The following is a 22940-nucleotide window of genomic DNA, read 5'->3' on the forward strand; positions in this document are numbered from 1 at the left end:
CGGGCAGCATGGCGCGGGCAGTGCAGCGGCGGCGCTGCGGGATCGGCCACTGCCTGCCGCGGCCGCCGGCGCTCGGCGGGAGGGCGGCGGCGGCGGGCTGGAGCGGCCCGGGGGCCGGAGGAGCAGTGCAGTACTGCGCCGAGCTGGTGCGGTGAGTGCCCGCCGCGGGGGGCTGCAGGTGCGGGGCTGCGCGCTCCGTAAAGCGGGGCGGTGAGTCCGGCCCGGGAAAGCTCGGCAGCGCTTCCCACCCGACGGGAACGCTGACGAGTTCCCGGAAAGGATGACTGGGATTGCCCGGGCCGCCCTCGGGCTCTCCTGGCCCCGAAAATAGCCCGTGTGGCCGTCGGCGGTGAACAGGCAGGACCACGCCGTGTCGGGAGCGTGGAAACCAGGCGCGTATTTAGGCCGCGCGGATGATTTTACCTGCACAGAAAATCACTGATGAGGTTGTGTCGGAAGGGACGTTTGGAGGTATCCAGTCCCACCCCCCTCCCAGGCACGGTCACCTAGGGCAGGTTACACAGGAACGTGTCCAGGTGGGTGTTGAATGTGTCCAGAGAGGGACGCTCCACCACCTTCCTGGGCAGCCTCCCACGGGCAATACCCCCCCCTCCTCCCTCCCCTTCATGGCTGCACTTCTTCAGAAATATTGAACGTTTCTGTTTCCTTGTATTGGTGTTTTGGAGAGCGAAATCACCGAAGTGGATGTTTACAAACATCGGCTGTTTTCAGATCTTGGCTACTGAGAAATAGCCATGCTTCTGAGTGCTCCTTGGAGAAACAGGCCAAAGCAGAGGACATCTGACAGCTGGAGCAGCTCAGTACTTTCTCTGTCCTAAACACAAGAGGAGGGCTGTATGTCCAAAATATCCTTTTATTGTTTGTCTAACCCAAAATGCTCCAAGAGGAGCAGGAGTGTAGTCAGACACTTCCAGGTCAGGCCGCTTTTCCTTCTTGGATTCTGGGCTGTAAACAATGTGTAGGGCCCCTTGGCTGCTTTGTAATTCCCAGGAATTCAGTTCTTTGTAAAGGAAGATGTTAAATATCTTAGTAAAGACCTAGGTAATTTCCTTTTGGATACTGTTGTTCCAGATGATTGTCAAAAGCTGGGAGAAGGGTTCCATTCGTGTATAGAAAGAGTGGAATAGGATTATCTTCTCCAAACTGGTGCTTGTAAAAGACAGAAAGGTGTGCGTGGTCTGCAGTAATGCGAGGTAGGAGAACAAAGGGAAAGAAATGGGACAGTCTTAAATGTTCAGCACCAAGAAGCTGTACAGACTGACCAGAATGCACAGCCACGGTGCATTTTTCATGATTTTCAGAATACAGCTTTCTTTTCTTAGTTTTTCTACCCAGGATTTGTTTCCCTGATACTCAGGAGACCAGAGGCTGTGTGTACAGACAATGTAGAGGTAAAGTTAACATCTGCAGGCGAAATGTTTCCAGTAACAAGCAACTGTGAACAGAATAGTTAGGTTCCAATGAGATGATTGAATTAAAACTTGTTTTTAATATGTATTTTTGTTAAATGATAAGAGGACTAATGAGAAGCACACCAGCATTCAAAACAGTAAAATGAAAGGTAGTTAGGCTTTTGGCATCATTTAATTGAAACTGCTGTTCCCTGGAGCACAAATATTGCATGGGAATAATAATAATTATAAAAAATAAGTGGAAGGAATTATTATTCAAACAGAAATAAAACACTTGGGACTATGCAAGTGTCAGCAACTCTGTTCTGAATTTGAGTCTCCAACACGTTAGGAAGTACAACTGAGTTATGCCTTAATAATGTATATTTGTTTTTGCAGTGTGGAAGATGCACTTTCTCTTGAGTCTTCCTTTTTCTGTTAAACATCTAAATTCACTTCAAGCTATTTGACTAGAAATATGTTTCCCTTATAGGTATGTTTTGTGTCTACAATGTCTGCTCTCAAAGACAAGCTTGTGGATTGATAGCTTTATTATAAATTCATTATATGGAAAGTCCAGTTATGACCATTACTATTTTTTCTTCTGTGGGTTCATATGGAAGCTCATACTTATTTGAAAACTATGAAAACACTCAATACCTGGCTTAAGGTCATTCCCTCCTTTCTTAATTCCTTACATTGATACTTGAATAGGGTTAGGGTGGAATGTGGTCTATAGCAATATCAATTTTATTTTACTGAGGCTTAATGGATTTGCTCTACTAAACTTTTAAGTTTGGAATAATTGAAAAAAAACAACCGACCAAAAGTCCATAATGTCAACACCATTACCACAGGGAAGACAATTTTTTTTATTGTGTTGCTGTGTACTTTGTGTAACGTATTTCTTTGTTTACTTTCTGAAAGTAGAGGTGGTTCTGTGTTGTGTGAACAACACAGACTGGAACTGGGGAAATGTGGCTGTAAACCATGCAGCTTTGTCTAGAGTGGGCAATCCTGGGTATTTCTACAACTAATCTTGAAAAAAGTATTAGGTTTTGAGCTGATAACACTTTTCAGAAAATGTCTTAACTGAGGGAGGGTTAATGCATCTCTTCTGTAATATGGTGTCCTCTAAAGCCTACTACAACTTAAAAATGTAATTTTTTTTTTTGTTGATAATTCTAGATTTGCATCAAGCTCTAAAAGAGTTTGACAACAGTTACGGAAGCTAAGCATTTGCTAGTTTTCAGCTGCTGTGTATTGTAGGGTTAAGCATCTCTGTTAAACTTCACTTCATTTTTGTTTGATGCTAAAAGTAGCAACCTTAATAACCCTTGGGTTTAGTTTGGCTTTCTATTTTAAGATCATATTCAAAAGAAATAGGACTACGTGCAAGAACACTTAGTGAAAATGAGTACAAGTGTTTTTCCTTCACAACCTGCTTCTCCACTCCTGCAGGCCAAACTTGGGAGCTTGTCTAGTTCTGAGGAAGAATCAGGTTTCAGGCTTATCAGAAAGTACACAAAAATAATGTTCAAAACAAGCAGTTTAGCTTTTCAGAAGTGGTCAGGTGTTTTTGTTAGCTGGAGTGATTTTGTAGTTTATAATTCTGAGCGCTGTGTCTATAATTTTGTGGCACACCCACGTGGCCAAATGAAGGCACATCACTCCGGCTTGGCAACGACTTACCTGCAGCAAAACTGCCAACTCCCGGAGGTTTTATGCTTTGAATTTACTTGCCAGTAAACAAAGACTTGATGGTTAAGCAAGCACTCTTCTGCCAAGCTCCAAATCACAGTCTTTTAAAGAATTGTGGTTTCATATTTGGAACAGAAATCTGCAAGTTGGACAATCTGGATTCTATTTGCAGTTTTGCCACAGCCTGCCTTCATGCCTTTAGACAGATATCTTGAGATGTGGATTTCAGAGGTGCACTGAGAGTTCAAACAGCCTGTCCTCTCTCTTGGAGTTGGTCTTATTTTAAAACAAGCCTAAAAGCTGCTATGTTTGCAAGTAAACATAGTTATAGCTCAGTTTTGAGCTATAACTTACTGCTACTCTTTCAGGAGTTTAGTGCTAAGGAATAGCACATCCAGTTGTCTTAGAGCTATAAATAACAAGTGTGCTTTTTGTTTCTTCTGTAGGAAGCGTGACTATGAAGGGTTTCTGTGTTCTCTGCTGTTGCCTGCGGAATCTCGAACCTCTGCTTTCGCCTTGAGAGCCTTCAATGTGGAACTGGCTCAGGCAGGTATTAAAATACATTTGTGAACTCTGGAAATTTAAAATAACAATTTCAATATTCTGAATTACACTTGTAAGTACTCCTTCTGTAGTAGGTGGTGTTTTGCCAAGATTAACTTTTATACTGTCAAGGGCAATGAATAAATAGTGCCGTACAACCCTCCAGTTTTGAATGGCCAATGGAAAGTACCCAGCCTGCCCTATTATTTTGTTTATGTGTATAATTTTTACAACTTTTTTGTTTATGCATTTTCAAACTGAATTGTAACAAACAGTCAGTGGATCTTGATTCTGTTATGTGATTGCATCCAAATCCTGGCTTTGTGTGCAGTTAATGGGTAAAGTGCACCTAAATCCTAACTGTAGAAGGGCAGTCAAAAAATGGGATGTTGTCATCAGGACCAAGTCTTGGCAGGAGCGAGGTGATGTAAAGGCTGGAGGAGGGAAGATTGTTGTTAGAGAGCTGTGGGAGAGGAGTGGCTCTAGTCTCTCTCCCCTTTGCTATGTGGCCAGAAACTGCCAGTGCAACCAGGAAAGTTGGCAGTGCTTTCCAGAAAGGAGTGATCCAGGAAATGAGTTGACCAGGCAAAACCTCCAACCAGCTTTCATGGGCTGTGCTTAGACCAATCTGTGGTGTGCCCTCCCTCGCTCCTCTAACTGCTATTTCCTTCAGGGAAGAAAGCTAAGGTGAGGGTTGCTCAGAAATTAATCTCTGTGGGTTTTAAAATCAGGTTTTGGTGAAGATGTCGCATTTACTCTATGTAGTGTTCCTAAACTTTATAAGGAATCAATGTCAATTCTGAACTGAGGTCTTTCCCTGCTGAGTTTGAGTATGTCCTGTGTCTGTCTTTTCAACATAGATAGACCAAGTATCTTAAAGACACTGATTTTCACTCCAGATGTATCCTTTCCAGATTAAAGACTCCATAACTCAGAAGACTACAGGTCTGATGCGGATGCAGTTCTGGAGGGATGCTGTGGAGGACATATACGGCGATAACCCACCACATCAGCCCGTTGCTACAGAGCTGTGGAGGGTAAAATACATCTTTCTTGTCCTAAAATTTGCTTTATTATTACTGTGGGAAGTAATGTCAGTGTTTTGTGTGTGTGCTGTGCTGCATCCGTTCTAAACAACAGCACTGTTGCCAGCACAAATCCAGAACACAGCCCCATAAACGTGGTGTGAAGAAGATTAACTCTATCCCAGCCAAAACCAGTACAGTATTCAGATAAAAGTCATTCAGATTCTGGGATACCAATTGCAATCCTTTCCAATAGCTAAGACTGCCAGTCATACTCCTTTCTCACAAAACAGCAAATTGGTTTTGAAGTGGAAGAAGAATGGTTTTTGATGAGATTTCACCTCATGTATGATTCCTGTAAAGGAAGACCAATATAATACAATCCGAAAAGAACTGCTTGCAAAATAAGATGATGAAACATATTTATTCAGAAAGTATTTTAAAGGAGCTCTGATAGCTCTAAGCACTGCAGAACATTGCAGTTAGTTCACTGGAGTGAACAAACAATTCAATGTGACTTGGTGACTTTTGCAGTCAGTAAGGGATTTTATTTACATATTTCCGCAAATACTCCAAGAGTGACCCATTTGATGCCCCATGACTTCACAAGTGTCCAAGAATGTCACTGCAATTCACAGAAAAAGGATTTGGAAAGACACCTGAACTCACAAGTATTGCAGAGCTGTTAATAGAATTAACATGTCTTTGCACAGCGTATTCTATGTATACTCCTTTGTTGCTGTTGAGTTTATATGAGGACAATGTGATTTTCCAGAATAAATTTAATTTGTGATATTTAAGCATGTTCCTGAAGTTTTCTATATCCAAGAATACCTGCATTTGGGTTCCAAATTTTTATGCACTAGTAAAGTAGATAAATAGCCTTTAATATTATTTCTAGAATTATCAATAGCTCAGTTCTTGGTGGCTTTAATATAAACTTACACAGCAACTCTATGATGTGTGATCTTACTTTTCTGTCTGTTTTGAACATATGAAAAGTGAGGTCTAATTCTCTGTTCATTTCTGTGGAAGAAGCCAATTTTTCAAACTTTGGAGAAATAAGAATTCGTGTTTGAATGAAGGTAACTCAAAATGGATAATATGGGTAATTTAGCATTGTTGAGCTGAGTTTGGTCCTTTAAGTTAGTGTTTCAAGGATTTAATTTACAAAATGATACTTGAGGTGAACAAGTGAGAGTCAAAACTGACATTTGTAGTCACATAACTTAAAATTTGCCTTTTCATATACCAAGTGTCTTAAGCAGAATTTATTGAATCAACAAGATCTGGTCTTGTCAAACTTTGAAAAAATATTTACTAATATGATGGATGTAAAGAAGTTGAAAGTGAGCTATAAGGACTAAATTGTGAGAAAACTGCTCTGTAAATTTTGTTTATAGATGTTTTAACGTGTGATTGTAGCCTTTCTGACAACATGTTCTGAAAAATTCAAAATGTGAAATTAAGAAGATTGAAGGTAAGTCAATAGAATGAAGTTGCACAGGAAGGAAGTCAAATAAAAGACAAGAACCAAAAGCAGAATGCCTGAGTATGAGATGCTGTGAGATATGCTTTTAAACAAACACATAATATTAATTGTATTGCTTTGTTACCATGCTGTCTATACAGTACGTATTAGTATGTTGTGCTGACATTTTCTTGAGGATTTACAGAGTAAATATTTTTATTGCTGGACTCTGGAGGAAACTGTTCTTTTTGGAAAGTGAACATAGTTATCTGCAAATATTTTGTGAGAACATATGACTCCAAGAATAAATTAATTTCAAAGACATTTTTAAAGAAATGCTTTTAGTTAGCTGGCTTGATGTCTGGTATTTCTTTTACTGTGTGCAGCAACTTGCAGTAAATGCCAGCTGAGAATTTTTTGTATTTGAAGAAGATTCTCATTTTGCACTGACATGCCACTTTGACTTAATCCAGTGAATATATTTCTTGTTTTAAATAGGTAAATGTATTTCAGCCTTCAGAATGCACTACTACCATCACTTCGTATACGTTAACATGGAGGTTTTATTTGATAATTTTCAGGCTGTCAAGAGGCATAACTTGACTAAAATGTGGTTCATGAAGATCATAGATGAAAGAGTAAGTACTTAATCTTAAGAGTATCATTCTGGCTTTAGTCATATTTCCTTATTTTTATATGTTTGTGTGTAAAACAAAGGCTTATATGATTTTCCAGACACTAGCAGTTCTCTTTTAAAATGATACTGCTAGATTTTTTTAATGCTTCCTTGATGCTATTCTCCATAGTTTGTGTTTTCTGCCAGAATGCCTAATAGAATCCTTTGTTTATTTTTGTCTTAAATTGGTATAGTTTGTGAGTTCACATGGATATAAAATCTCAAAAATTAAATTACCTATCTGTACACTTCTGCCACACTTTCAAGCTACTCGTTATCATGACTGGAGTTTTCTCTAAGCAGTGGTGTAAACTGGAGTATTCAGATCACATGGAGTTTAAAATAGCCACCTTTTTTCCTGGGAAAAAAACAAGATTAAAAGTATCACTGGTACAGTAATGTTGCTACAAACACTGACACAAGGACAAGAATGAAAAGCAGAGTGCAGGAATCTCCTAAGCTAATTTTGCAGTTAAAGTAAGTGTCTGGTGAAGCTATAAATTGAGCAAATTGATGGTCAGTTACTTGCAGAGGGTCATTGCTATGAAAGACTTCAGACTTTCTTAATGTTAAGACTGCTTTTTAGTCTTAAGAGTGGTATGTTTCAACCACAGAAACTGCTAGGACAGGAGGAATGCTGGAGGATGTTATAGTTTGGGGTATATTTTATTATTTTGCGTGTGTTATTCATTAGTGCCAATAAGTTGTTCAGGGGGCTGGAACACCTCTCTTGTGAAGACAGGCTGAGAGATTTGAGGCTGTTGATTCTGGAGAAGAGAAGGCTCTGGGGAGACCTTAGAGCACCTTCTAGTATCTAGAAGGAGCTTACAAGAGCTGGAGAGGGACTTTTGATAAGGGCATGTAGTGATAGGACAAGGGAGAATGGCTTTGAGGTGAAGAAGGGTAGGTTTAGATTAGATCTGAGAAAGAAATTGCTTACTGTGGGGGTGGTGAGGCACTGGAACAGAGAGGTTATAGGCTCTCTGTGAGCTGTTCAGAGGTTGGGTGGACCTCTGAGCAACCTGGACTGGTACAAGGTTTCCATGTCTGTGGCAGGGAACTTGGAGCTAGATGATCTTTAAAGCCCCTTCCAACCCAAACCACTCTATGATTCTATGAATCTATGGTTTTTTACATGACTTTAACACTTGTGTGCATTTAGTAGACTTATTTTATGCTTTTAAAAAATACATTCCTATTTATCTAAATTTCTTTTTCAGATGCAAATTAAATATTAAAATTGACAACCCTATACTGTAGGAATACCATATGATGTTTTGTTTTGGCTGTTTCTTTTTTTATGGAGAATTCTGATTTCATATTATTGCAGAAAGTTGTATTTGCTCCTATAAGCAGACTTACTTGGCTGCAGTTGAGTATAGTTATTTGTTCAGCTTGCTATAAGCTTTAATGACTGCTTCTATCTGAGTTTATACGCTCTCTGTCTCAATTTTGTCCTTTTTTCTGTTTTTGGTAGTGCATTGGGTTGACATGACTGTAGTAATAAGCCTGTACAAACAGCATTTATGTTTGTGTTCTGCTGAAGCTCCGTGTTTATATTCCAGGAGAAGAATTTGGATGATAGGGCGTACCGTAACATCCAGGAGCTCGAAACATACGCTGAGAACACTCAGAGTGCTCTCTTGTACCTCACCTTGGAAACTCTGGGTAGGTGTTTTCCCCTTTCTAGGTTTTGCTGATAACTCATTAGTGCAAGTTCAATATTTACTGGTATTTCAAAAAGTTTTTCTTTCCCACTGGAGTTTGATTTCAGTAAAAGTTGTCCTAGGTAGAATTTCAGATATCTTTTGAGTGCTGAACCATAAAGGTGGAATTGTACTGCAGCTGTCCTAGAATTCTGTGCATTCCTTGGAAGCTCCTCAGTGCAGAGCTCATTGAAGTGCAGTTTCCTACTGTTGTTCATTGCTTTGTTTTCTCTGTTCTTGCTCCTCTTAAAGAATGTGGTAAATTCAGCTCTTCACTGTATTTCAATTGTCCTGCTTGTCAGAATACAAAGTGCTGTAGGTATCCTGTATACTGTTCTGTATTGCAGTGATGGACACTGATTATCTTGAAACAGCCAGCTTACCAGCCTATAAACTTCCTTTGGTGATGATGTAAATTTGTGTCTGAATCCTCTCCTCTTCCTAGAAGTAGGATAACTATCAGTAAATGAGGAGGTTGAAAAAAATGCAACAAAGATGATCCCTGTGATCAAGAGCTACTGTCTGTGTCGTGTCTAATGTAAGAACCACAGATTGGGAAAGAACTGTTGAGTTGTAGTGAGGAAAAGGGTAATTTTCATTAAGGCGTCTGTTGCATTATGGAAGTATTCCAAATACGAGCTCGGATGTGAAGAATAGGTGACAATTATTATTATTATTATTATTACTATTACTATGTTATTATTATTATTGAGTATAATAGTAGCAATATTTTCCTCCTTCTTATCAGACTAATCTGATGAAAGGCAAATACTGATGTTAAAAGAGTTTAAAAAAAATAGAAAAAAGAGAAGTAAAAAGAGCAAGATGGTGAGTACATTCTTTGGAAGAATTGAGGAACTTATTTCTTAACATCTGATGTTTGCTTCCTCTGTAGGAAATCAGTGAAATGTGGCAAGTGTCTTTCTGAATCTCTTAGTGAAGAAATGTAGGAATATGATAAATGCCAGTATCTTCCATTCTGAGAAATCCTGACTAAATTCAATCATGCTTGAATCACTCATTCCTCATACAAATTAGATAAGACTCTTTGAAAATCTGTGTGGAGACTCTGAATATTCTGAGTGTTCTATTGTCGTGTTTAACTCCTTTAAAACACTCTAATTTAACAGAATGTCTAAGCAGAAGTCTCCTTCACTGCATATTAAATAGTTAACTTCTGTGGTTTTTTTTTTTTTCCTGCAAATGGAGAAACTAATCAAATACATCCACTTTCTTGGTGTTGGTCATCAGCAGTGTTTTCTAGATGGGGTGGACATGTTTTCATTCAGGTCATGTTTTTTGTGCTTTTTAGACTTTCCCTGACTAGTCTCCAGTTAGTGTGTATCTCTCCCAGTACTAGTGCTGTTTTATTCTTGATGATTTCAGGTTATTTCTTTTGTCAAGCTCATTTTGACTGGTAATCATGTCGTCCAAAGTCCTAGTATTTCCTCTCAACTCCTGTCATTAAAAAATACTGATGTTTGTGCTCTCTGACTAATTACCTAAGTAGTTAGTAAATAATTCCTCCAAGCCACACTTTGGTTTCTGCTGCCATTGCCAAAATCAGTCCCCATAGTCTGGGTATAGTCACTCTTTCACAGAGGATTCCGAGACCCACTGAAGAGCCAGACAGTGGGTCTGCAGTGAATGTGGTACCCCCAGGGTTATTTCCAGATGGCAGTTAGGCTCATTGATCTGTAATTGCTGTATCCTCATTTCTTTCTTTGTAGGATGCTGCTTCTGTTAGAGGTTTTATAAATTTTAATTTAAATTTTAATTTTATCCCAGCTCAGCTTTATAATCAGTCTAAGGCAAGCTTGTATAGTCTTACTGTGAAGAGCAATGCTGCTCTGCCCCAGTCATCTCCCTCTTCGAGTTCTCACTGTTGTGTGTCTGTGCAGTAACTAACATCAGTTTTCCATTGTTTTGGTGATCTGATTCAGTTTGCCTCATCTCTCCTGACAGCACAAGGGAGGGAGCAGAAATACAGTTTTGGGGGCTGAAGCATAGGATCATTCTCTTTGACTTCACTACACTGATGAATCAGCTGCAGCTAATCATGAAACCAAACTGTAAGCATTAATGCTTGTCAGGAATCTCACACTTGAATTACTTTTTCTGGCAGGAAAAACAGTTCCTGAAATACTGTTATCCTGGGAGAGGATATGCCAATGAAAATGAGTTTGTGTACCAGTGTGTTATATCTGAATAGATGCTGCTCTGCCAAGTATACCCTTTGCAGATACTGCAACAAGAGGCATCTTGCTCCTGGTGTGGAAATGAATGAATTGTCCTCCTGTTTTGCACCTCTGAGATGAGATCTCAAGGCAGTTTATGCACATGGATAGTTCTATAATGGACCAATGCAAAGGATGACTGTGATACTCATCATTTTGCTCCTCAAAAGGCTTGATTGCATGTTTCTAAACATGCTGTTTCTGCAATTTTAGGTGTGAGGGACATCCATGCTGACCATGCAGCCAGTCACATTGGGAAAGCACAAGGCATAGTTACCTGTTTAAGAGCAACTCCGTATCACTGTACAAGACAAAAGGTCTTTCTTCCCATGGACGTTTGTATGTTGGTAAGAGAAGCAAATAGTCTAGAATTGAACAGTATAGTTTTTCTGTGTTTCTCAAGGCTAGATATGAGATCATAATTTATTATGCCAAAAATAAATGGTGTGTTTTTTCTTTATTTTTACTCATTCTGCTGTGGCCTAATAATATGCCATTGTCACGGTTTTATATCTTTTGGGAAGTGAGAGGACTGGTCTTCAAGAAACTCTAGATTTCTCTTTGGGGTTTGTTTGTTTATTGTTTGTTGTTATTAAGTGTATTGGTATTTTAGGTTTCAGGAATTTTTCCAATTATAAAAATGCATATGCAGAGTGGGGCCTGGGGTTTTTGGGGTTGGGTCTGGGGTTTTTTTTTCATTTTTTTTTGCCTTTTCCTATCACCTTAAAGGAAGCACTGTGAGAAATTTTACTTTTGAACAATCTTCTTGTGCTGCTCTTTATTACCTTTTCATAATGTGCTGGTGGTTTGTGGGTTTTATTCTGTTCCATATTTGACAGTTATAGGCCTGTATTCAGTACGTTTCTGTAGGAGATAGTATAGTCCTCCAATTTAAACTGTACATCAAATTTGAATTGGAATTTAGCAGATCTTGCAGTTTAGGTAAAATGGGATTAAAGCTCAGAATTCTTCATTAATGTTCCATGAATTAATCTGTAGGCTGCTCAGCTGTTAGTCCTTCATTTCCAGTCTTTATTTTTAAATGTTAATGCAGTTCTTTTTCAGCTTAACCAAAATTTATGCAGTTAATGGTGATGCCTAAGGTGGTTGTGTTAGTATTTTCTGAATATAATTTTAATACAATTAAAAGTTTGGATTGGAAGTTTAGTAATGTAGGAAGGTGCAAAAAATGTAGATATTAATATCGGTTAGGGTTACAAGCCTGCAGAAAAGAATTGCACTCTGCTTTCAGCCCTTCTGGGACTGCATATTATGGGAGGCCTTCCAAGTTTTAAGCTTTTCAAACATAGCCTGAAAATTCAGTCATTCCTTGCCACGGAAGGTGTTCTGCAGTGAAACTGTAAAAACAGCTTGTATCCCTTCTGTACAGAGAGTCTTGTAAGCATTTCGGCTGCTGGCAAGAACTGTGGAGTTCTCCTGAGTCTGTACCTCCTGTGAAGCATTCCTGCCCACCTTCATACAGCTCTCACATGCCTGAGTGTTGAGAGGAGTGGGCAGCTGGTGCAGTTCTGCATATGCTGTATTCTGTCTTAACATTGGTCACTATAGTCAAAGAATAAGTTTGGAGTTAGCTTTTTGGAGTTTGGAAGGGTTCTTTTCTGGTGGTTCTGGCTTTGGTCGGTTGGTTGGTTTTTGGAGATGGCTTTGATGTTTTATGGGTTGGGGGTTGGTTGGTTTGTTTTTTTGCAAGCCTGGGATGTGCACACCAATGCCAAGATTCAAAAGCCAGCATGGCTTCTGTAGTAGCTGTTAACTGGCTTTCTTCTGCTTGATTCTTGGATTATGGTTTGAAAAATTAGGTATCTAAACTGATCTAAATCCCCCAAACTTTAAAATATGATTTTATTATTTTACTGACCACAAAATTTTAGGAAACAAACTTGTGCAGAGAGTCTATACCAATTGTTCTCTTTGTTCTCTTGATTTTTTTTCCCCAGGTGACTGGCCAAAAGAAAGGGAATGAAAAAATGAGAGAGCAGAGGCAGAACATTTAGGCTGTTTTAGTTTTACTCCTTAGCCTCATTGCTGGGACAGGTTTTTGAGGAGCAAAAATGGTTACTTGATATTTATAGAGGGTTTTTTCTCATTTTTGATTTTGGTTTTCCTCCCTGTGTGTAGCATGGAGTTTCACAAGAAGATTTCATAAGAGGCAAGCAGGAGAAAAATGTGAGAGATGTAATTTATGACATCGCCAGCCAGGCTCATATTCATCTAGAACATGTGAGATTCCTTTTATTTATCTAAATAAATATAACTGATGCTAGTTTTCACAAAGTGTTTGTTGTTAGAAGACTTAAAGCTGCCTACTTACTTAATTTCAAATATTTTACCTTCCATTATTTTGAGAATTTATATTTAAAAAATCCCACCACACAAAAGATTCAAAGATTACAACTACTGTATATTATCTTTGTGCACAGCAGGGAGGGTACTCATGGCCAGGTCCAATTTCATATATAAAAATGCTGCTTAAAAGAAGTATTACTGGTAGAGAAACTTTAAGAAGACTTTTATAAGTGCAGCTATGTGCCAGCATGGGATGAGCACTGCACCATAGAAAACACATCTGCTTACGGTATTTCACAGCACAGTTGAATGGCTACCAGGAAAACAGAGCATGTTGCCTTTAACTGCTGGTTAGTTTGTGTGGGAGGGGGGATTCATTCCCTGGCATGACCAGCCATGCCCAAAGCTATGTTGAGAAAGGTGCTTTCTGTTTATTTCTTTTCTGGCATGCAGCCAAGTCAATTAGGAAAGTCTGGCTGGAACAGTGGATGATGGGCCCTAAAGACCTGCAGAGTCCTATTTTTCCTTTGATGCTTTTATTTTTTCTAGCTACATTCTGAGATGCTTGCTAGTGCACAGTTCAAAAGCAGAAGAATGTTTTATTGGCAATGCTTTGTCAGCCTCTAGCTGGAAAACAAAGTGCTGCAAAGAGTTTCTTACATCTACGAGTGCACGTTCACTGAGAGTATTGCAAAGTCTGGAAAGATACCACTTCAGAGTAAAGAAATGCCAGATTTATCTCTGCATTTGCACCATTAATATAACCCTCAATTACAGCATTACCTGTGATCACAGTATCTTATGCAATCGAAATAGGAGAGCCCTTAATTTTTTTTCTGAAATGGGGCATCCCTGGTTTGTTCAATCAGTGCTTACTGAGCTGATTAACGTTTTTATTTTTTTATGTTAATTATGTGTGCATGTTATAACAGCCCTTCAGTGCCTAAAGGGACCCTACAAGAAAGCCAGAGAGGGACTTTTTACAAGGGCATTAAGGACAAGGGGAAATGGCTTTAAGCTAAAAGAGAGCAGGTTCAGATTATATATTAGAAATTCTTTGCTGTGAGGGAGGGTGGCGAGACACAGGTTTCCCAGAGAAGCTGTGGATGCCCCATCTCTGGATGTGTCCAAGGACATGTTGGGTGGGGCCTTGAGCAACCTGGTGTAGTGGGAAGTGTCCCAGCCCATGGCAGGAGGGTTGGAACCAGATGATCCCTCCCAACCCAAACCATTCTATGATTCTGTGTACCCTTTGGCTTTATTTTTCCTACCCTAATTATAATTTGCATTTAAGGCATTCCTGTTCACGTTGTTTAACCTGATGTTTCAGTTTTTGTGGTCACATGCGCAGGAAAACTGTTTATTCCATTTAGAAGCAGGGAACAGAGACAAGTACAACATCAAAACTCAGTTTTCTTTGTTCAAGCTGAAATATTTTGACTTTTTCTTTTTTTTCTTCTTTTTTTTTTTTTTAATTCACCACCCTTCAACCCATAGTGTACAGTCTATAAAACCCATTGTCTTTAGTTGCAGTTTAGGCTTAGAAAAATGGCAAGTGCATGGCCTGAAATGCTTCATTTCAGGGATGGGAGGCATGGAAAATGAGTAGTGTGTATTTATGGTCCACATACTTAAAATTTGGTTGTTGGTATTGTGTGGAAACTTCGGGACAGAAGCAGGAAGAGAATTTGGTTCTTCAAAACCTTTCAGGTAATTTGATAATTCATAGTGCATTGGCCCCCTGGTTCCCAACATGAGCCACCAACTCCTGAAGAGAACAGGCCTTCTTTCTTCCTGCTTCGTTCCTAGAGCCCTGCCCATGTTATTCACTGGGAGGGTCCTGTGGAAAATATGCAATGTGATCATGTAATTGGAGACTAAAGAGAAAAGTATGAATACAAAGAAATCAGATTAGGGCAGCATTAGCATTTTATTCAACTGAATGTTGATCCTGGCACTCCTCCCATTTTCTCCCTGCTTTTTGTGTTTTTTAATAGATGGGTTATATCATCTTAATTAAAATTTTAAAAAAAAAATAATCTCTGAATACTTCCTTCTAGTCTCCCATCATCAGTGAATAGTTGACAGTGCAGGAACCCTAGAGTGTTCAAACCACTTGAACTGGCCATAACTGGCAGCAGTAACAGAGTATTGGTCTCCTTCATAATCAGATGATCTTTGTTAATGCAAGGACAAGGATACTCTCTGCCTAATGGATAAAATGGGCTTTTGTTGGCAGCATTTGCTGGGTATTTAGGACTTTAGGTGAATGTAATGGGCTGGTGCCTTAAAGTGCATCTATTCTGCTGTATAAAATCACCATTTTGTTTTGCCTGAGGGTCTTTACAGCCACTTATCCTTTGTTTTAGTTGGGATTACTGGGTAGGGTAAAGTTCAAACCTGCAGAAAGGTTTTAGCTATCTCAGCATTTGTTACACAAACCATGTGTTTTAGAGGATGAGGGTAACAATTACCACTCCCATTTCACAGCCAGAATACACATAAATCTGAAATGCTGAATGGAGTCTCAGCCATGTTATGCAAAACATATTGTAGTCATGTGTCCTTTAGTCTTGGGAGGAAAGTTCCTGGATTATGGTCAGGTCTTCCTGACACTGCAACTGCTGACCAGCAGGTGGCAAAATACAATGAAGATTGCAGTTTTCTCTTTTAGGAATGGTATGTTCTATCAGCATAAAAGCATATAACAAAATGTTCTGTCAGTCCCCCAAAGTGTTCCCTTGAAAGCTTACAAATACGTTCACACATTCTCCCTCTTTCTCTTCAGCACCTCTTCCCTGATTCCTTTTGTGGAAAAGGGTCTCCCTTCTGGCTTTTTGCATTTGTCTCAGTTGTGCTATATCATTATGAGACTCAGCTTACCAAGGGAGATAAAATGCTTTCTGAATGATATATGACACATTCTGGGTTGAGAAGGTCAAACACGACTACTTCAGTTTTTTGTCTTGCAATTAATAATGGAAGGGCAGAGGATTAGATCAGGGAAGAATAATTTTCTATTTTAAAAATAGATACACACAAACAGACACAGTTGTTATTATATCTCAAAAGTTTAAAATAATTTGTCTTCTGAAAAGATATATAATTTTTTCCTCCTAAAGTTTCAGGCTCATTTTCTCGGTTGTCTGGAAAGGTCCATGAAAAACTAAACTTAACAAACTCACACATTGCTACTAGTATTTATAGTGAGTTAGTTTGTTTCAGCCTGTAAAAAAGACAAAACGAGGAGGGATTTTGTTTTTAAAGGCATTACAGGAAGACTTGTTCAGCTCTTTTAGATGTACTGACTTGAATATGAGTTTAAATTGCAGATTTGATGCAGCCATGCTTTAGATTTTTAGATGTAGATACTGTGGAACTGAGATCATTTTGATGTCTCAGAAATGTAACCAGAGCATTTACAGCTGGACTCCTGGGACTGATGGCAACATTGAACCAAAAGATGCACACAGAAAAATGCATTTCTGGTCTTCCATTATTTCTGTCTATTGGAAAAAAAAAATAAAAAAAATTAAACCGTATTTACTAAACCAGATACAGCTTGGGACTTTGTTGGAACAAGGCATGCTAATTTACCTTGGTTAATAGTATATAATCTTGAGGTCTGTCAAATCATGGAAGTATTTTAGTAAGCCTCTCCTAGTATTACATACTTTTGTGTAACTGCTTTTGTACACAGCTTTTGTGGAATGAAACATTCCTTACAGTTTCAAGATGTCTAAAAGGGATAACACTGGTAATACAGTTTGTTGCCTCTAAGCATTATATATAGTACTTGATGTTTAATTGGAAATGTTAAATTCTTCTGATAAGTACTTTTTTTTGTGTTTTGTTTTTCCCTCCCACCCCATTTACTTTTAGGCTAGATCTTTAAGTAAGAAAGTTCCCGTGAAGGCGTATCCTGCTTTTTTCTGTACGGTGGGTGTGATATATGCACTCTTTAAATGATGGACTTATTACTGTGCTGATACATTTGTGAAGAGTATCAGATTAAGCATGGTTAACTACTACTTCACATGTCTATTTTGGGAGGATGTAATACCTAAACTAATAGAAATCATAATGTGTGCCTGACTGTAGAACCTTAACAGTTTGATCAAGACTTCTAACTCTTCTATTTTAACTACATCATTCTACACAAGATGTCTCTTTATTCATAGACTGCTGTTCTGATGCAAGAGCCCCAAATCCTGTCTATTTTCATAATTTGGTGTTTGGTCTACTAAAAGATAATGCATCTCTTCTCAAAACTTGACTTTTTTATATGCTTGGAATGTGATGATTACCATTTAATAGCACAGGCAAACTGTCAAGCCTTTTTTGCAGTTTTGCCTTTGGTTTCTTATATTACTTTTTAAACTTAATGCCTAATTACAGGTGTGCACCATACATATTAAGCTTTTTTCTTCTTTTCTAGGTTGCTTTAGATGATTACTTATATAACATGCGAAAAGTGGACTTCAATGTATTTCATCCAAGCTTGCAAAAGAAGAGTACATTATTACCATTGTATTTGTATATTAGATCTTGGAAAAAAACATATTAAAGTTTGTTTGGTTATTTTAATATGGATTCAGAGTGCTGAGTTTTTTCTTCAATGTCTTAACTTGCTAGAATTGTGAAGTGTCTGACTTCACACTTCTGCAAAATGCAGTTCCAGGGAAACAGCAGATGCACATGAAATGTAGCTGTCAGCTTGCTGGCAGTAGCTAAGTTTCTTCTTGGGATATTAGGCCGATATCTCTTTTTCACTTGTCTGCCAAGTCATATGTCTTTGTCTGAGATTGCTTTTCTTGTCTTTCCTGTAATAACAGCAGTATGAGCAGAATTCTTGGACAAACACTGTACTAATGGATACTTCTGACAGTTCTGATTCTTTGCTGAGAAAAGGAAAAAGAAAGAAGACTTCTTTGTTTGTGCCCAAAAGCAGTTACAGTAAATGTCCTATAAATCAGCTAAGTAGTTCTATATAGTGCAAGGAGCAGGCTTCCTGCAAGTAGTGATGATGCTTCAAAGTTGGAAGAATGAGCATGTGTATTTGAATGCAAGAAAACTGTCAGGAAAAGCTTTAGCAGAAATTATTTAACTGTGTGTTGAAATTGAGCATTGAAGTGACTATAGGCAGTGGGAGGATAGCTCTGCAATCAAGTAAGAGAGCCTGTACTTTACTATGTATGGATTAACATGGATAAAACAAAATACATTTTTCATCTCTGGTGTTTTCACTCTGCTCTTGGTTTGGCTGTATCTTCTTCCTGGCCTCATCTCTGTAGTTGTCCACAGCTGTTATTGCACTGTGTGTTCGACTGCCCTTTTGTTCAGTATTCAGCATGTCTCTCAGGACACACTCCTACGTGGCTTCCCTGAATTCCTTTCCTTTGGTCCTGTGAAAACATATTCCTGAACATTTCAGGTAATTTTAGTCTTCTCCCTCTCTCTCTAAAGATACTGGTCTGTGGTTTTTTTGTGGGAAATTACTAGTAGCTTTGTACTCAGCATCTCTTAGGATCAAGGTTAGTATTTCTCTTTGATTTGTTATATGGTAAAATAATGCTTCCTAACATTCAGCTTGATTCAATTGTACAAATCCAGTAGTTTGTTCTGCCCTCATTCTTCTTCTTGTTAATAGCTGCTTTTCCTAGAGATTTCTTTTTTTGCTTAAATCAGGGCTAATCACCCCAGATGCTTGGCTGTATAACAATATCCTGTATTTTTGTGTAAAATGCTACATAATGAATTTCTGCGAACAAGATTTGTGGCTTTTTTTATCACAAACTGTCAGCATGGTAGAAATCTTAGGAACCCAACATTAAGTTCTTCATTTGGTGATTTTGCTTTACATTTTCGAAGTTGGTTTGTGATACAGATCTTGGTTAATCTGCAGTTTTTATTACTAAGACATTTCTCTTCAGATTTGTTCAGCTCAGGATCCTGCTTTCTGTATTACTAAAGGTGGAATAATCAAGGTGATACAAACCAAGGAGAATCAGTATGTACTGGATTGGGAGCATACTGACTGTTTTCTTAATGTGAAATTTTTACAGGCTCTGTCTACTTTCCAGATCAGCTGCAGTATCGTATCACTGGTGTTTCTGAACGTGGCAAAGAAGTCTAGTGAAAAGAAAATGTTTAATTCCTATGCAGGCACTGCAGCTCTTTATGCCAAATGAAGAGCAAAGGCTTAGGCTCTGTTGCTGCTACCAGGCCAGCTGCACATTTGCTCTGTTTATTTTGTCATCTGGAGCAAGCATTACAAAAGCCTCTTTCTGCACTTGGTCATGTTTTATTCCAAATGTGCTGAGTCAGGACAGTTGAGGCAGACCTGTCCTCTCAAAAGGAATCACTCTCCTATAAGGTCTTCTCCCAGGCAACTAGTGACAAGAAGATAAGAGGACACAGCCTCAAGCTATGCCAGGGGAGGTTTAGGCTGGACATCATGAGGAATTTCTTTGGGAAGGGGTTGTTAAACATTGGAACAGGCTGCCCAGGGAAGTGGTAGCATCACCATACCTGGAGGTGTTCAAGAAATGACTGGATGTGGCACTTAGTGCTATGGTTTAGTTTGTAAGGTGGAGATCGGTTAAAGGTTTGACTTGGTCTCAGGTCTTTTCCGACCTAAATGATTCTGTGCTTCTGTAATACTTCCTTTCTCTTCATGGCAGGTAGACAGCAGCCTCCTCTGCCTTGACCATCTTCTAGCTCTTCAACCTAGCAATTTCCCAAATTTTCCTTGTAGCAGTGTTCTCTGAAGGGTGGGTCCTTGAACCTTCTCCAGTCCATGCAAAGCTGTAGCTAGGCTCGTTCTTGACCCTTTCCCCAGCTGTAGCCTAGGATGGCAGCTTCTTTCCTATAGGGAACTGGGTAACCTTACAACACTGCAAGTATTTGTATGCACAATTCTAACACTGAATTTTGAAAGAATTTGAGAAAAGCAAGTATTTTGTCTATTTTGTCCAGGATGAACTTCAGGTTTAAAGTCATCATTGCTGAAAATCAGTCCTTTTCTGGTTCCTATTAAATAAAAATATGCAAACAGCAAACTAAAACAACTCCACCCCAATCCATCATAAAAACTGTTAAGACATTAAGAACCAACATTACTAGGGGGTCGTCAGTGGGCTATTTTGACATGTAGAAAGCCCTTTTACATTAAAAATTAGGAAGAGAAACCAGTCTCCTAAAATTTAGTTCACTAAAAGCAAGAGGAACAGTCTATACCAGCTGTGGAAACAATTCATAGTCCATTACAGGTTGAATTATTTCGCAAGCTAAATATCCCTCCCATAATTGTTTGAATTGGCATTGGTTAACAACCAACTGAATTTGTAACTGTACAAGTATCAAGAAAATGTCCCACTTTAGTATTACAAAATTGAAATCAGACTTACTCTGAACTCAGGGTAATCCAAAAATACTCCCCATGTGTAAATTTTCTTTGCTTTCTCATCACATACTTGTGATTCTCGGTCCACCTGAGAATATCTTTCATGAGCCATAGGGTGTAGCTGCAAATATGCAGTGACACAAATGTCTTTAAGTCAGAATTTCTATTTATTTGGAATACAGTATCTGTGAAGTATCCCATACCTGGAATAGGTATATCTCTGCAATAACAGAGAGAAATGTTACCATTTTTTCACTAGGAAATGCTTGACTTTTACTTTCTGGCAAAAGTCACAGCTCCATAAAAATGAGCAACTTGGATATAAAAAAAAAGCACTAGGGAAAAATGTTGTGTTTCCTTTACAGCACTGTACAGTAGAACTCCCAAGTAATTTAGGTTACGAAAAGTATCTTGCATTGCAAACCTTAGGACATAATTATTCTATTTCACGTGTGACTCTGGGTCCACACTCGAAGAATGGACTTTTTACCTTACACTGTTTATTACTGGAAAGCTACTAATAGAAGAAATTAAAGCCAAGATTTTCATTTTTCAATTAGGTACTGTTTGAAAACCAAACTAGAAGAAATCAAACCAAATCAAGAAACTAGCAACTGCTGAAAAACATGAGTTTGGCCAGCGTAACTAGAGGGGCAGCAGCATTATGCAAGAAACCATGCTGATTTGGGAGAGACACAGCAGAAGTAACAATGGATTCAAGAAAGCTAAAACCTAATAATAATAATAATAATAATAATAATAATAATAATAATAATAATAATGATAGTGTAACTGTTCTTGAGAAGAAAAAAGGAGCTAAAGGTCCAGTTTGACTTTCACTTGCTATTTGAACCTGCATCTTCAGAAGTTTGAGCTCTTTGGCAAGCCAATATTTCACTATCCTTGCTTAGGTGTAACTGTTTAGGAGATGCAATATTCTTATTTCCAGAAGGAGACTTAGCCACAAGGATCACTCTCTCACTTTTTGACCTGTTTTCAGTTGTCTTTGACATTTTAATGCTCAGGAATATACTGATGCAAACTGAACTTTCCTGAGAAAAGAAGGAAGAACACAGGAATCTGAACCACTTATATAGAGCTAAGAAGGAAACTCTGACTTGTTGGGGCAAGTTTACTCTGTAGTTAGTACTCCTGACTCAGCTAACAGCAGGTAATGAACCACTTCTACACCAAGAAGTAGCTCGCAGGAGAAAAAAAATGCAAAAAAATTACAAATTACAGCTTTCACAGTTAAAGCTCCTATCCCACACTGTTTTCTTATGGACAACTTGAGCTCAATAGCCTTTGAAAGAGTTACTGTGGCAAAGCCTTTCATAAAAACTTAGTGTTTCATGAAAAAACAAAAATCCCCTCATTTCAAAATTAGTTTTGTGACCAGCCTCCGAAAGCCCATCTATAACACGTGATGAGGAAAAATCAGAGGTACTTAATGCACAGTCTTAAACAGTAAGACCAGCAACCCTCAGAGTACCCGGCCTACTGAGTGAACAACACAGAAAAACGACCTAGACCACCTTCACCTACACCAGTGAAATCCCCAGACCAGACAGTATTGCTGTATACCAGAAGTTTCTGGCAGTACTGAACATTTATAGCTTCATGCTCTCAATTCCAGACCATATTCACCCCTAATTATAGATGGGGTTTATAGTGGATTTTCACCCACAAACTTCCTTAGTTTGGCTAAAAATGAATTCATCAACAATGATTCTAATTATTGACAGGTATTGGAACAGTGTTCCTCCAATCCAAGGAACACCTCTCTCTGCTGAAAAGAAAAAGGAACCTTTTCAGTGAGTAAATCTGCAGATTGGGAATATATGACACACAAATGCTGAAGTTAAAGTCTTTCTCTTGAGCATCTATAACATTTCTACTCTCAATACTCTGATCAATCAGAGACATTCTCAGTAACACACAGTGCAGTCAGTGAGGACACAGATTTGGACAATAAACATTAACAGTGGGTGTCAGATACCAGTAGAGGCCAGTATACACCAGTTGAAATCCTCAATAGGTCTGGTAGATCATGGGCTAGAAGGGAGTGGAAGCAGACTGACCCAATGCAAATACTTATCTGCTATACTTCTAAGCATTTAAAAGGTCAGTTATTAATACACTCGTGTCTTCAAGTGGGAATGTTAACAGTTCTCAACTTGTTACATTAAACATTTGCTACAGGTTGCAGTGAAATAAAAGGCATGTATACCTTCCATCAAAAGTGAGTTTTCATAACTGAGATCTAATGACCATAGGGAAAAATTTGTAGTAAAATCCTTATCTGAAAACTTAGATTTTTCATCAAATTCTCTGCAATTTAGCAAAATTTCATGGTGACAGTCTTGGTTCATAAAATTTGCTTATCTGCCAATTCATTCAAGGAAAACAGTCCTAGCACTCCATTCTAAATTCTACAGGTACTACCAGTAAAAGTAA

General features: G+C 38.6%; 1 protein-coding gene and 1 long non-coding RNA gene across 9 annotated transcripts in view; one reads left to right on the forward strand and one right to left on the reverse strand.

Annotated features, from left to right (window-relative positions):
- Positions 1-17671, forward strand: NDUFAF6 (NADH:ubiquinone oxidoreductase complex assembly factor 6). Of its 5 annotated transcripts, XM_015618194.2 has the most exons (10): positions 200-1412; positions 1812-1905; positions 3560-3663; positions 4571-4693; positions 6734-6790; positions 8394-8496; positions 10985-11118; positions 12911-13012; positions 16961-17017; positions 17517-17671. In XM_015618194.2, the coding sequence occupies exons 3-10, from the start codon at positions 3643-3645 to the stop codon at positions 17643-17645; spliced, it is 726 nt and encodes a 241-aa protein (XP_015473680.1). In that variant the 5' UTR covers positions 200-1412; positions 1812-1905; positions 3560-3642; the 3' UTR covers positions 17646-17671. The 5 variants fall into 5 exon arrangements, with proteins under 5 accessions (XP_018861215.1, XP_015473679.1, XP_033368238.1 ...); XM_019005670.1 differs by lacking the exons at positions 200-1412; positions 1812-1905 and adding an exon at positions 1-151 and having other exon boundaries at positions 3560-3659; XM_015618193.1 differs by lacking the exons at positions 200-1412; positions 1812-1905 and adding an exon at positions 54-151.
- The window catches only part of LOC107200132, a 13380-nt gene continuing 6153 nt past the window's right edge, over positions 15714-22940 (reverse strand). For 2 of the 4 annotated variants that reach the window (XR_004496183.1, XR_002001362.2), the window contains exons 5-6: positions 20488-20604; positions 18113-20110 (exon numbers count right to left, since the gene is read on the reverse strand). This is a non-coding gene — a long non-coding RNA (uncharacterized LOC107200132). Of the gene's footprint in view, positions 16585-17760; positions 17980-18112; positions 20111-20487; positions 20605-22940 lie in introns of those variants that run through there. The other 2 variants (XR_004496182.1, XR_004496184.1) reach the window with 2 other exon arrangements.

This window comes from Parus major, chromosome 2 (genome assembly GCF_001522545.3).
Source record: "Parus major isolate Abel chromosome 2, Parus_major1.1, whole genome shotgun sequence".
In the NCBI taxonomy this organism is placed as follows: domain Eukaryota; kingdom Metazoa; phylum Chordata; class Aves; order Passeriformes; family Paridae; genus Parus; species Parus major.

What these genes read in the sequence shown, in the direction of transcription:
- NDUFAF6 (XM_019005670.1), top strand. Translation starts at nt 9, where the DNA reads ATGGCGCGGGCAGTGCAGCGGCGGCGCTGCGGGATCGGCCACTGCCTG. An exon ending in TACTGCGCCGAGCTGGTGCG is followed by an intron (nt 152 to 3,559) that starts GTGAGTGCCCGC and finishes TTTCTTCTGTAG; the next exon opens with GAAGCGTGACTATGAAGGGT. An exon ending in TCAATGTGGAACTGGCTCAG is followed by an intron (nt 3,660 to 4,570) that starts GCAGGTATTAAA and finishes TATCCTTTCCAG; the next exon opens with ATTAAAGACTCCATAACTCA.